This window comes from Mya arenaria, chromosome 17 (genome assembly GCF_026914265.1).
Source record: "Mya arenaria isolate MELC-2E11 chromosome 17, ASM2691426v1".
Classification (NCBI taxonomy): domain Eukaryota; kingdom Metazoa; phylum Mollusca; class Bivalvia; order Myida; family Myidae; genus Mya; species Mya arenaria.
Genome location: NC_069138.1, coordinates 19,280,591 through 19,295,109, shown reverse-complemented (window position 1 = coordinate 19,295,109; position 14,519 = coordinate 19,280,591). Strand labels below are relative to the sequence as shown.

Here is a 14,519-nt window from a genome sequence, read left to right as displayed (position 1 = left end):
TTTTATAAAGGAGCAAGCAGAGGTGAAAGAAAGGGACGCAGATAAAACAAAACAGGTGTTTGTAGATCTAGAGGGAACTATTATTACACAAGCAGGGTATATAAATGAAATTGATCAGTATGGAAGAAGAAGTAATGTGATTATATCTGGAATAAAGGAAGGGGCAGGGTCAAGTATCGAAACGCCCGAGGAAACATCAAAAATGGTTATTAAAACCCTGAACGAAAATATCAAGAGCCTAGATATGGCGATGAAAGATATAGACATGTGCCACAGACTCGGACGCCCCAGTGACAGAGCTAGGCCAATAATTGTGAGATACATCTCCAGGATGGACAGAAACATCCTATTGAAACGGAGAAAAGAACTAAAAGGTACAAACATTTATGTCAATGAAGACTTATCAAAGCTAAACAGACTAGTGTTAAGTCATGCGAGAAGGCAGATATCCGAAAATGAAAGCGTATGGGCAAGAGAAGGGAAATTATATTTCAAAAACAATACAGGCAACATTTCCAATATCCGATTCCGCGAATACAGGGCTGGCATCCCGTGGCCACGGCTTGTGCAAACATCGGCGATCAACGTGTGACGCTATCTTCGGAAAGCAGTATACCTTGCGGAAATTACTCGTGAAAACTGTGACATGTAGCCTACGAGCAACATGCTTTTCTTATGGTTAATAGTAAACATTTAATAGTGTAAAATCGACAATAATGAAAACAAAACGAAACAATTTAAAAATAATTATATTTGTTCACTGTGATTGCCATGAAAAATCTCAACAGGCTGTGAACTGTTGATTTATTTATTACTTTTAGATAAATACAGATATAATACAAATTCAAAATTATACACACGTGTGCACATCAGCCTGTTATGATTTTTTGTTTAAATAATAGAATTATAATATAGACGTCTATACATATATAGATATAGCTATTCTACTTGAATGTACTACTATCAAGCTTGTAATATGCCTGAAAATTACCCCCCTTTGATATTGTTAAAAGGATTTCTCTTAAAAGATTCTTTTATGTTTATTTTAGTATGATTATTGATCAAAATTTAATATCCTTTTCTTATTTGCAAAACAATCTAAAATTATTATTAACACAGGTTTATACCATATCATATACTTTTACTTATCATAAACGAGATGATAATGATCCTGGTAATACAACATTGGTACTCAAGGGAAATCATTGAAATCAATGTACTGTAATTAGAAGAACGATCTTTTATTAGCTCCCTTTGATATCAATGTCGTTATACTTTATCCTCCTTTTGCTTTTTAAGCTATTGCATTACACGTAGGATACATTTTTTTAATTAAATCATAAAATAGTACATGTTATTGAAATCACAAAATTAGTATATTAATTATTATGAGGTTTCTATTTATTACAGTGTGTAAAATGTGTATAACTTGATGTCATTTAGACTAATATATTAACATTTAAAAGTACCATTTGTGACAGATTTGCTTTTCAATTGATATGAATACGATTTAGATATGTAACTGAGATTATCGATCTCTGTTGAAACAGACGTAATGCCCTGTTCAATCCCTTTGATCACCAGGCTGTACATGTGATACTCAGTGCGAGAAGTCTCTCACAAAGAGATTGTGCAATACAGGGTATGGACTTTAAATAATATATGCCGGTTTTTCTTTAAAAAGGATATTTTTACTTTCGATTCGTTTTCGAAAAATATTCTTAAACAAAGAAAAACCGCAAAATTCATACTTAACAATAGTATAGTTAGATTTAAAGATTTTTTCGGTTTTTAATGCTAGTATATCGATTATTTAAATCGTTAGTTTGTTCATATAAGGCTGAAATATTGTACTTTTTTATACCTTACTTAATCCTATAAATCATTCATTACCCTTATAATTGACTTATAACTAGTTAAAAATATTATCTAAAATAGATGCACTTGTAAACACAATTAATTTTATTTGATCCATGGCACTTGCCGATACATTAATCGACATTTATATGTCATTATTTTATTTCCACCGTGATTCAAAATGTGTTTTGTTGTGGCTAAAATGTGTCGTGATATCAGACTTACCCCAAGAATTTGAAAAATGGAAACACAAAAAATATCTTTAAATGTAAGAGGTTTAGGCAACATGGGAAAACGAAAACAAATTTTCGAATGGATTAAAAATAATAAATACGACATAATATTACTGCAAGAAGTACACTGCTCTAAACAACTATTTTCAAAATGGAAAGACGAATGGGATGGACCTTGTGTTTTTAGTGGTAACAGTTCAAATAGCGTAGGAGTCGCAATTCTTATCAACCCCAATACGAATATAACATTAGCAAATCATACCGAAATTAAAGAGGGTAGACTTCTTACAGTAGACATCATATTAAACGAAAATGAAATAACCTTAATTAACATATATGGACCCAATAAGGATGATACTAGTATATTTGATATACTACAAAAATATTTGTTGGAGAATAACGATAAAACATATATTATTGGTGGTGATTTTAATACTATTCTCAATTGCTCTCTAGACAGAAAGAACGGCAAAACTGACACGCATTAAAAGTGTAGAGATAAAATACATGATATAATAAATTCTTGTGAAATAGTTGATATATGGCGACTACTCCACCCATCTAAAATGCAATATACCTGGCATTCAAACTCCAAACCACATATACATTGCCGTCTAGATTATTTTCTTATATCAAATAATATTTTAAATTACGTACAGAAAAGTATGATTAAACCAGGATTTAAAACGGACCATTCAATTATATCAATAACGATAGACGATTTGAAATGCGATAAAGGTCCGGGATATTTTAAACTAAATAGTGCTCTTTTATTAGACAATGAATATAAGTCAAAAATAAAGGAATGCATACAAGAAACAAAATATCATAATGAATCTGCTAATCCAAATACATTATGGGAAATAATTAAAGGCTCAATTAGGAACACAACAATCAAATATGCATCGCATAAAAAAGAACACTTAAATCAGAAGAGGAAAGACTATTAAAAGAAATTAACACTTTTGAACAACAGCTAAATATAGAAAATATCAACATCGACAACATAACTGAATCTCTTATACAGAAAAAACAAAGACTTGACGAACTTCGAAGTGAATATATTAAAGGTCATATTCTTAGGTCAAAGGCAATAAACGTGGAAAATAATGAAAAGAACACAAAATATTTTGCTAATTTAGAGAAGAAACACTCTGAGAAAAAAACAGTGTATAAACTTAAAGTGAATGAGTTGTATCAGGAGTTAAAAACACATTAATTGAAGAAGTAAAATTTTATAAAAAACTCTATAGTAAGAACCTCAACCTTTAAGACAATATAAGGGATGCATTTATAAACACAAACAGCAATAAACTTCCAGATCTCGATAGAAATTTATGCGAAGGTCGACTCTCAATATATGAATGTGAAAATGCTTTAAAAGATATGAAAAATAATAAAAGCCCTGGTTCAGATGGTCTGACTACAGAATTTTATAAAACATTCTGGAACGATATCCAATCCATTCTTATAGACTCATTGAATTACTCTTTTCTAAATGGACATCTAACACCACTTCAAAAGCAAGGTATAATAACACTTATTCCTAAATCTGGTAAAAATTTAGAAAACCTTTCCAATTGGAGACCGATCAGTCTATTGAACATTGATTATAAAATAGCAACGAAAGCAATAGCTAATAGAATTAAAAAGTACTACCTAAACTTATTGACTTTGAACAAACTGGTTTTATCAAAGGAAGATACATCGGCGAAAATGTTCGTCTTATCATAGAAGTTATGCAATACCTTGAAGAAAATAAACTACCTGGACTCCTATTTTTTGCAGACTTTCAAAAAGCATTTGATAGTATTGATCATTCCTTTATACTTGACAGTTTGCGATCCTTTAATTTTGGCACAGATGTAATTAAATGGACTAAACTTTTCTATACAGATATTCAAAGTATAATAATAAACAATGGTCATGTGTCGGAGGCCTTTGAAATTGAAAAAGGAGTACGCCAGGGGTGTCCACTTTCTTCCATTTTATTCATCATTTGTCTACAAATACTTTCAGGCTATATTAAACAAAACGTTGATATCAAGAGTATTAAAATCGGTGATACAGAAATAAAACAATCTCTTTTCGCTGATGATGCAACGTTTTAATGATGGCTCTGACCACTCTTTTAAGTCTTTGGTTAATTCATTAGAATCCTTTTCAAAATGTTCTGGTCTAAACCTCAACACAAATAAATCCATCATTCTTAGAGTGGGAACCTTAAAAAACACAAGAATAAAGCTCTGCAATAATAAGCAATTTATTTGGACATCAGAATGCTCAACCGCTTTAGGTATTACATTCTACAATGACAAACAAAAAACAATAGACGAAAATATTAATAAAAAGGTCGAAGAATTTCATAAAGTTCTAAAACAATGGGAACATAGAAAACTATCATTAATGGGTAAAATTACGGTAGTGAAAACATACGCATTGCCCAAAATCATCTACCCATTCACTGTTCTCGCAAATCCAACCAGGTGTATTATTGAAAACATTAAACTATCTGTCTTTAAATTCATCTGGGACAAGAAGCCAGACAAAATTAAAAGAGATATTATATACCAAAACCACGAAAACGGTGGACTAAAACTTACAAATGTCGAACTCTTTCTTAACTCCATTAAAGCTGTCTGGGTTAAAAGATATTTAGACGACAAAAACAAAAGTCAATGGAAAATGTTTCTTAAAATGAAGCTAATTAACTATGGAAATGAATTGGTGTTTGACTGTGACTTAGGCAATACCACAATAAACAAAATTTCAAAAGAAGGTTCATTCATAAATGATGTCATCAAATCATGGAGTAAAATTAAGCAAATATTTGACACAAACTCAATAAAAACAGCTAAGACAGTGATATGGAATAACCAAACATTTTGCAATAATGGAAAAACTCTGTTTTTCAAACAATGGTATGAAAAAGGTATTAAGTATCTTGAACATATTATCGACTATAGAACAAACAGTTTTTACGAATTCAATCAAATACAATACCTATACAACATAAGGAATACAGATTTTATAAACTATCAAACACTCGTTCGATCAATTCCATTACATATAAAAACACAACTGATTTCGGATGGGATTATTTACGCTAATACTCAACAATTCAAAGAAAAAGTTGAAACATCAGTACAAACAAATAAACTTCTGTATTCAATTTTGTTGCATAATATTCTCAAACCGATTTCAGAAGCAAAATGGAAAGAAACTTTGGAAATTAGTGAACTTCTGGAATGGAAAGCTATTTATAGTAATATTTACAAATCAACGATAGATACAACATTGCGTAGTTTCAACTATAAATTCCTTATGAGAATATTACCGACCAACAAATTTCTGTTTAAAGTCAAATTAGTCGATTGCAGTCTATGTACTTTCTGCAACTCAAATGTTGAATCAATTGAACATTTATATTGGGAGTGTCAAAAACCTCAACAGTTATGGAATAAACTAAACAACTTTATTACATTGACATCAATAAATATAACAATTTACAAACAGGAAGCCCTATTGGGAATAGTCAAAAAAAGCAAATACAGTAATATCTGTAATTTTTTAATTATCTTAATGAAATTTTATATCAATTCATCAAAATGTAATGACAGACAATTATCCTTCGATGTATTTTTGCATTATCTGAAATTAAGAATCAAAATAGAAGAGCAAATAGCATTAAATAATGATAAGTATGAAACCCAAAGAAAAAAATGGGAAGTACTCGATATTCTAAATAACTAATATATATATATATGTTTTGATATATTATGTAAATATGATTTATGTTGAAAATAAATGAGAAAAAAACAAAAACAAGCGTGGTCCTCATCATTACCTAGAAACTATTAATTTGATATTTTCACTGCCAAATAAGGAAAATATCAATTTTAAGAACTACTTTTAAAATACATTGTAGTTACTTCTCCTTGATCAAAACAGAACACTTCAGTTTTGAAACAGAAAAAGGTTTCCAAATAAAATATTTGAAATATTAAGCAATGCTACATAAGTTTAAATTAAGTTAATAAAGGTTTAAACATAAACCCAGTTTTGTGGCACAGGGCAAACGCCAAAGACGTAGAACACAAAATCACAAACACGAAACGTAGAAGAACAGCACACAAAACTCCTAAAAACAACACAGTACATACATACTATATATATAACAATAGGTATGACGTTGTATAACATGTATAACGTTTAAGCTCATTTAGGATTTTTGGATTTCGTCATTCACAAATGATTTAAGTGGGTCGCAAATGAATGAAACTTGAAACACATGTTGTTTTTCTGTAGATTCTAGGTCCATTTCAGTGTAGTTCTTTACGGGTCAGAAAGTAGACCCCTAAGTAAAAAAAGGTATTGCTTTCTGTCCCAGGCCACAATATTTGCCCAAAGTCAGTGTTATTTGGTGAGCAAGTTTGGCTTCATACAATTTTGTTCAGTTTCCATCATTGGTCGTGTCGATTCTTTAATTAGGTCTTTGGATAAACCTTGTTAAAACTCTTAAGGCCACGTTCTGGCCTTAAATGAACCAAGCTTCATTTTATAACAAATATTCAAGTCATCGTTTAAGGGCCATCGCTTCCACGTTGTTTATGTTACTATCTATTTGCCACAGATGAGAAAGGATTTAACCCTAAACAAGTAGATGGGGCAGTCTCTAAGTCTTTACTTGTGGAAGAAAATATACAATTCTATGTCAAAAGATTGTTCGAAGGTAAGCAGTTAAAACTGAATATACATATCTTGTATGTTGCCACCTTTTGCATTTAATCGGAAACAAAGTATATTTGGTATCGCAAAGAAATAAAAACATTCTTAAAAGCTTGATATAACATAAAATATATTTTATAATCATAGTTTATCTGATGTAATATACAGGACAACAAAGAATAACGTCAGTGACAAGAGGATGTGTGAAACTCAAGATTCAATGCGAAACAGTCAGGGCAGTAATTGATTTGTTGGAACAGAGCATAACTGGACTCCTTACTTTCAACCTAGCGACGTTGGAGGATAAAATTCGGCTGTTCCAAGGACATGAGCTGTTTGATATTTACGTTGGTGTTACGAGAGAAAGCTGCTGGAAACTGGTCAACGAATTGAGTATGTACATGTTTGTAGCAGATTTAATTAATAAAACATTCTATAACCATATCCACATACGATTATATTAAACAAAGATATTGGTTCAGACGGTGAGATGAAAATTATTATTCAAGCGGAATAAAGTAGCATTGGGCAATTTTATATTAAACTTGATCCTCAGATATTCAATGATAAAAAAGTCTTGAATGTTCGGAAATAAACAATTGATTTGAAAAATTGCTAGTTAAGGAAATATCTGAGAACTTTGATTTGTTTTGCATGAACGATATCTTTTTTTGTCTTGAATTTTCGATATTGATTTACACGCATTTCTCTTTAATGAATGGTAAAACTAATTTTCAAATGAAAATTAATTTAAAACAAATTTGCCATATTGCAGAGACTGTCGCATTCGGGGGATACAGGCAAGGAAGACTTCATGAGAAGCTGACAATTAATCACAAACGGATTGAAGATGGACAGAAGATAGTAATAAAATCCAGACCCACCACAGTGACAAGCGTGCAGGACCTTCGTCGCATCGTTTCTTCTAACGAGAGAATGCAAACATGCAGAAAATTGAGTGAACTTCTAACGAGGCAGCTGCCATTAAGTGAAGGAACAATCAACGTGTCTTTGGATGGTATGTTTCGTCTTAAATTAATTAACACAGTCCCTTTATATTGTTAGAAAGTTCCGCATGTAACTTTAATTGCAAAATGTGTAAGATTTCTTTTTTACCTATGCAAAGCCTTTCATGAAATGACTTCAAATTATGATCGGTATTTCATTCAACACATGCGAACAGCAAAAACGAAAATGTAACTCTGACTCTTGTTGGAAATGAAGAATGCTTTACATATACATAACTTATCTGATTTCTTTGAAGACAGAGATAGAGCACCATATGCTCACGTTGGGTTTTAGTTAAACAGCTTTAGAAATGTGCAACAACCTGTTATTGTTTGGTATCCATCTAGGTGCGTGTGCACTCATCTGCCTTTATAAAATTGAGCGATGACGATAATTAAATTTTTGTTTTGTATTATTATAAATCATATCAAATTATTATTAGTATAAACAAATTTTACACACCTGGGCCCAATTTCTCGAAACTTCTTAAGTCCCTTATAACAGGATTAAGCTAAGCTCGCTATTTTTGTTTTTCAATAATTTGCGTAATATTACTTTCTTTCAGAACTTTTATACTCTAGATAGGAATTGAATTTATGATAATCAGAATGAACCAATTTCCTTTCTTTAAAGTTCAATTTAAGTATGTATTTTAGCTAATTGAAATAAGCTACTTAAGCCTGTTAAGCTTAAGAAGTTTCGAGAGATCAGGGCCAGGCAATTAAAACACTACACTTAATTTCAAAAAACAACCTTTCGTTGTCCGATTCAAATACTGCCTGTATTACAACACTCACCCTAAAACATAAATAACGTAGATATGGACGAAAATATTAATTGGTTTTTGTTGGCTACTATTGAACGCAAATTGGGCAAAGGTGAATTTTTATAATCGCCTGTTATCTTCCGACCGTCGAACGTCGTCCAAAAGAAAGTTTGATAATGGGCCAAATCTGAGCAATAGGTAAACAGTAATTGCCCTTGCCTTTTAACAAATTCAAATTAATCCCTTTTCACATTCTAGCACATGTATTGCTCCACCAATCCTTTTCATAATACAAACACTTTATGACAATAGGTCCTTGGTCAAATTCGATTATGGGCAAAATATGCTCAGTAGGTCTTGACTTATAACAAAATGCCAAATCTAACAATGTTTACATTCAATTACTTTTTCACCAACCATAGCTATACTAAGAGGGAATATATATGACTATAATATTTCGGTTCAGTTAGAGTGTGTTTGAAGGTTTTTCTAAAAAACAATCCCATATTAATAAACCTTATTTGCAATTTAGCAACACCATTTCTTTATCAATCCTAATCAAGTTTGACTATGGACCAAATCTGACCTGTAGATCAAAATTTATTGCCATTTACTCGTGTATTAAAATATTTAACCTTGTTTACACTCTAGCCAATATTTCTTTTTTTAAAATAAAAATCAATGACCACAAGTTGTCGCCAAAATTCGTTTATAGGCCAAATCCGCAAAGTAGGTCAAAAGTTATTAATCTAGATTTATGAAAAAATGCTATATTTAACATTGTTAAAATTATAGAACATTCATTCATTCATTCACAATATTTAGAAACAATTATGTATGACCACAGTAAAGTTCGATTACAGGACATATCGTATTAGTAGGTCAAGCACTATGTATCATAATTTTACATAAAATGCAACAAATTAACTCATTGAAATATCTTATGAACTTACATGAATATTTTATCTTATCATTGTATCAGAATGATTGGCTGTAATAAATACATATGCAAGGTAAGCGTTCCCGGGCCAAATGGAATTCCTTGTTTGTTTGTTTTTCGGTCAATAAACTTTACCTAGTCTTGCGGCGATGTTAGACTTGCCAAATGCTCTAGTCGCATCAAGATATTACATAGATCGGGCCAGAAATGTAACTTAGAAATTTTTGCTTTCAGTCATACCAGACATTGAGGTCAAATCAAAATATGATCCTGACTTCAGAAAATGGAAAGAAGACGAAACGTAAGTCCTTAAACATAAACCACTAAAATAATTGATGTAATGTTGTGTTATTTAATACAAATGTACCATATTTTATGAAAATATGAGCTGAACATGCGCACACCTTCATTAAAAAAGTTGCACACACACACACATGTTTCTCTATACCTCCTCTTTACCTCCATTGTTTTTGCATTTTGACATCAAAATTCATACATAAACTATATAGAGGTGAAGAGGAGTGCAAATAAAACAGTATTATGCATTTGGAATGTGTGGAGTTTTTCGACTTTTTTGTATTTTATCAATCTTTTTCTGAACATAAATACAATGGAAACTACAGGGACAAGCCCAGCTGTTCAAAATTCAGAAATAAACCCTGTTCAGAGGTGCACGGTAAAGGCCAAAACTACAATGAACTAGAAACACAAAACACAACAAACATATATTAAAATACCACAAACAGACCACGCACGTATCAAAATAGTTTAGCCTATAAATGACGGGATAACCGTCTGCTAACGGTCAGTGAAACACGAATTGACTACAACACGAGTCTACTTGGGACTTAAACTAGCTTATATGGCCATAACCTCACTCTTGTGCCACATTCATGAAATAATACTTGGCTTAACTATAAACCTTATCAGATCAAGCATCAAATTGAAAACTTGAAGATTAAGTTAAAAAAATACATATAAACTGATAAAGCATTTTCATGTACTCCACCACCGGATACTTGTAATCGCATAGAGTGATAGCTCTAAATAGATTGGAGGTCTTCAAAAGGATGCATTGAGAAAAGAACAATGATGTTACTATCTGAAACACAGTCTTTTGCCCTTTGCCACAATCTGTTGAAACAGTTCTATGTTTACAATTAGTCATTTTTTTAATAATTATGCAATGATCAATATGGATGAAATGAAGGCAAGTAAGTATATTATATGTTCTTTTACGTTGTTAAAACTTTACAAAGCGGAACTTAGAACCAGTCATGAAAAATACATCCATGCTGAAATTACCCTTTATTGTTATTGTTTCAGATTGGACACCATTGCAGACACAAAGAAGAATTACTTCAAATGCCTGCACCATGTATATCCCAAACGAGTTGTTTCAGAGTCGGGTAGCAAATCAGTTGACATAATTAATGAGGGTGAGTATGTTTTTTTAGAGTTCATGATTCATCAATAAAATAAGCGTAATAACGTGCGCTTACGTTATGTCAAGAACTCAACGTCCGGATACAGACATTACCGTCAAACCGAATGAATCATGCCGGAGTAAAAGTGCAAACTCATAAAATGTACGATACAGTCATTCAAAAACAAACATCTGACATAGCACGCTTAAGCAAATTCGATGTTTAAAACTATGATTCCATTTAGTCTTAAAATGAATACATCATTGTACAAACCAGGAGTAAAAACAAACGAAATCAAAATAGATCATAACAAGTATATATTGTCGAATATTCTTCGAAGGATCAAAACGAAATGAAGCGAATGTAAATTTTCTTTCCAAAACGTTTTGTGTTTCATAAATTTAAAAAGTGTACATACTGTACTTGATGCGTTTTTAGTTTTTATTCATTGGTTTCCGTTCAAGACTGGTTTGCTATTCAGCAGCAGAGGGGATAGTGGAAGAAATACTGACGGGATCAGCGTCTTAACAAAAGACATTTAAAAACAAATTTGGAATTAACTGTTGGAGTTTTAATGATAACGATCTTTTTTTGTGTTTTAAGTTATTTTGTTCTGGTGTATTGTAAATACCAAATAGTTTATTTTTCATATGTTTAATATGTTAACACATTTTTCAAAAGCTTGAGCCTTTTTAACAAATTCAGTTACAATGTTTATAAACATCATTTCAGATTATTGTAATAGTCGTTAATAATTGCGCTTTGACCAGTTGACATTACCGCTCCCTAACTTGACCATTCGTTAATAAATACTACAGGGATAAGCCCAGCAGTTAAACATTCAATTTTCGAGTTGTGACTTAAATACACCACAACCAGACAACACACGTACATCTCATACAACCTTTATCAATACTTACATGAAAAACTACAGAAACAAGCTGAGTAGCCAACAGTTTATACATAAACCCGGTTTAATGACACAGGATAAACGCCAAAGACATAGAACACAAAAACAATAAATACAAACAAGAAACATGGAAGAACAGAACAAAACTTCACAGACAGCACAGTGCAAATATACTATATAAAAAACTAGGTATGTCAAACCCAAACCAAACATTGCGCTAAAAATTCAAAACATGTACTAGTATGTAAATTGTCAAGTCTCTAGGAAAAGATGGTCAATAATAACATTTAAAAGGCCAGCTTTTACTTCAATTTCTAGTTTGGTTTTAGAGCTTTGTCAAAATGGGCACCAGTTTTAAGAAAAAAGTATAACTTGGCATGACGGTAGCGTACCTTTGATTTTTGACACTGTTATTCTGTCAGGATTCCCTTTATGGCAGTCGATTTCTGTATATTGCCGTTAAATACCTGAAGTAAGTTTATATTTTATTTTAATTGATTTATTTGGCTCTGAATAGTGTTATATTTTTTAATTTGCAATTATTATGTCTGTTCCAAGTTAGTACTCCAACACTTATTGATATAACAATGTGTTGATACATTTGTGCCATTATATGGTCTGTCTGAGTTACATGAACGTCGTGTGTGTCTCTCGTTCAGTGTCTATAAGGCCTTTCAACAGAATCTTTGTGAATGTGTTGGCTTATGTTCCAGTAATGGGCTTGTCACAAGAATACATAATTTTTAGATAATATATTGGATATTTGTTTGAAATTTCGCCGTAGTTTTAACGTTATTATAGAAAATGTTTAAATATAAAATATATTGTAAACTCTGGTGTTTAACACATAGTTTGTCACAGACGCAAATTATATTAAGAAAACATGATTTTATTTATGATTCGTGTTTATTGTCATATAAAATCATACTGTACAATAACAGCTTTTGACAAAAAATAGTTTCATGGCACAAATGCAAGTATTGCAAAAGGTCCAAAGTAGAAAAAACTACGTTTCTTAAAGTCTATACCATGCATTAATGTTTTGATCTCGATTACAAAGTCGTCGATTAAAAGCTGCGTTAATAACGCTATTGGGATAATATTTAAATGCAGCGTATGCAAATATGAAATACGACTTATGATATAAATGCCTCAAAAGGTCACAGTCAATATCATCCGAGGACAACATTGATATTGTTTTTCAAAACTGTACAATTGGTCCTAATTTCATTGATGTCGCTTCAAGAAATAAAAACTCAGATTAACAGGTAACAGTCAATGTCGCCTGAGGACAACATTGATATCTGTTTTTTAAAACGGTATATGTGGTCCAAATTTCATTCCTGTAGCTTCAAAAATGAACATTGAACATATTATTTACATTTCATTGTTGAAGCTTTAAAAATAAGACAGGAGGTCAAAAATGATTAAGCAAGCTGTGACCCAAGGGCCATTATTTGAACAAACTGTCGGTGTCCAACGGTTTTGAAATATGCCTTTATAAATCTGAAGGAAACTTGTGACCCCCGGGGCGTGGCTTGTTTTAACTCAAGGGGCTTAATTTGAACAATATTGGTGCAGGACTACTATATGATGTTACATACTAATGTCAAGGGTCTTGGCCCAGCTGTTTTGGACAAGAAGATTTTTTAAAGATGTCCATATATATTTATGTTCAACAGATGACTTCGTTTTTAGGTGAACTAAAAAGTGTAACGATTTCTAAATTTATTTTCAGATTCAAGTTCTCATCCCCCGCATACTTATCCAAAAACACCGCTTCATTTTGGGGGCGAGACGACTGAAGTCAGCAAGAGGATGCACATGGTAATTCCGATGAATAAATTAAATTTGAGTCTTTGTTTAGAAAACAAGAACTTGAACACTGATAAGGTTTTTCATTCTTTAATTTAGCCTTTCATTTTAATTTGAGTTCCAAAAGTAATAATCTGTAAACGCCTCCACAGTTCTTTCATTGCATTCCACTCGAATTTGAGGATTATACCTTGTAACGCCTAGAGCAACCAAATATTTAAAGTGTTTATTTAAGAAATTGCAAAGGCAAAAAGACGAGATGAAGCAAGAACTAGAGCAGCTAGCCATCCTTCCTGACACGCTCGACCTAGAACTAGAGCGACTACTCATTCGAGAGCAGACAGCTTTGCCCTATGCGGCAGATCAGGTCAGTTGAGTTCATTGTTATACGGCCCGCTTGCACACTTACCCACAAACATTTTCCAAAAAACAGCGTGTAGGAGGATGGGTGGTATTCATAACTTGGTTGCTTGGCTGTGAAATTTCCAGTCGATCGTCGTTAGTCGATTTATGCGACTTAAATGAAATCGGATTATTACACAACGTACTGTAGTGTATAAATAAAAGTTTAAGTGATGAAACAGATATCAAAAAATGTATCGTAGTGGCGAGATTCTCTGAATTCAATTTAAGACTATTGAGTAAAACTGAACAAAACAAAAGAAAAAATGGTTTGGCGACTCAGTATGCAAAGCAACAAAAGTTATGCTTTGCTGTTGTATTTATATAAACCTATCCAAATAGTTCAGTGAAATTATTTACTGTAAAAAAGCGTTATAGATAATGAACAATTTGGAATATCAATCATGATATTCGAATCGTATGGTAACTTGCA

The 14,519-nt window shown here is 31.9% G+C and overlaps 1 protein-coding gene across 1 annotated transcript in view; it reads left to right on the top strand.

Annotated features, from left to right (window-relative positions):
• LOC128223242 (uncharacterized) overlaps positions 1-14,519 on the top strand; it is a 30,962-nt gene that overhangs the window by 10,006 nt on the left and 6,437 nt on the right. Inside the window, exons 6-13 of the mRNA XM_052932533.1 lie at positions 11-374; positions 6,724-6,822; positions 6,987-7,211; positions 7,594-7,836; positions 9,767-9,833; positions 10,859-10,971; positions 13,608-13,696; positions 13,920-14,051. Of these exons, the coding sequence (XP_052788493.1) occupies positions 11-374; positions 6,724-6,822; positions 6,987-7,211; positions 7,594-7,836; positions 9,767-9,833; positions 10,859-10,971; positions 13,608-13,696; positions 13,920-14,051 (1,332 nt within the window). The remainder of the gene's footprint in view (positions 1-10; positions 375-6,723; positions 6,823-6,986; positions 7,212-7,593; positions 7,837-9,766; positions 9,834-10,858; positions 10,972-13,607; positions 13,697-13,919; positions 14,052-14,519) is intronic.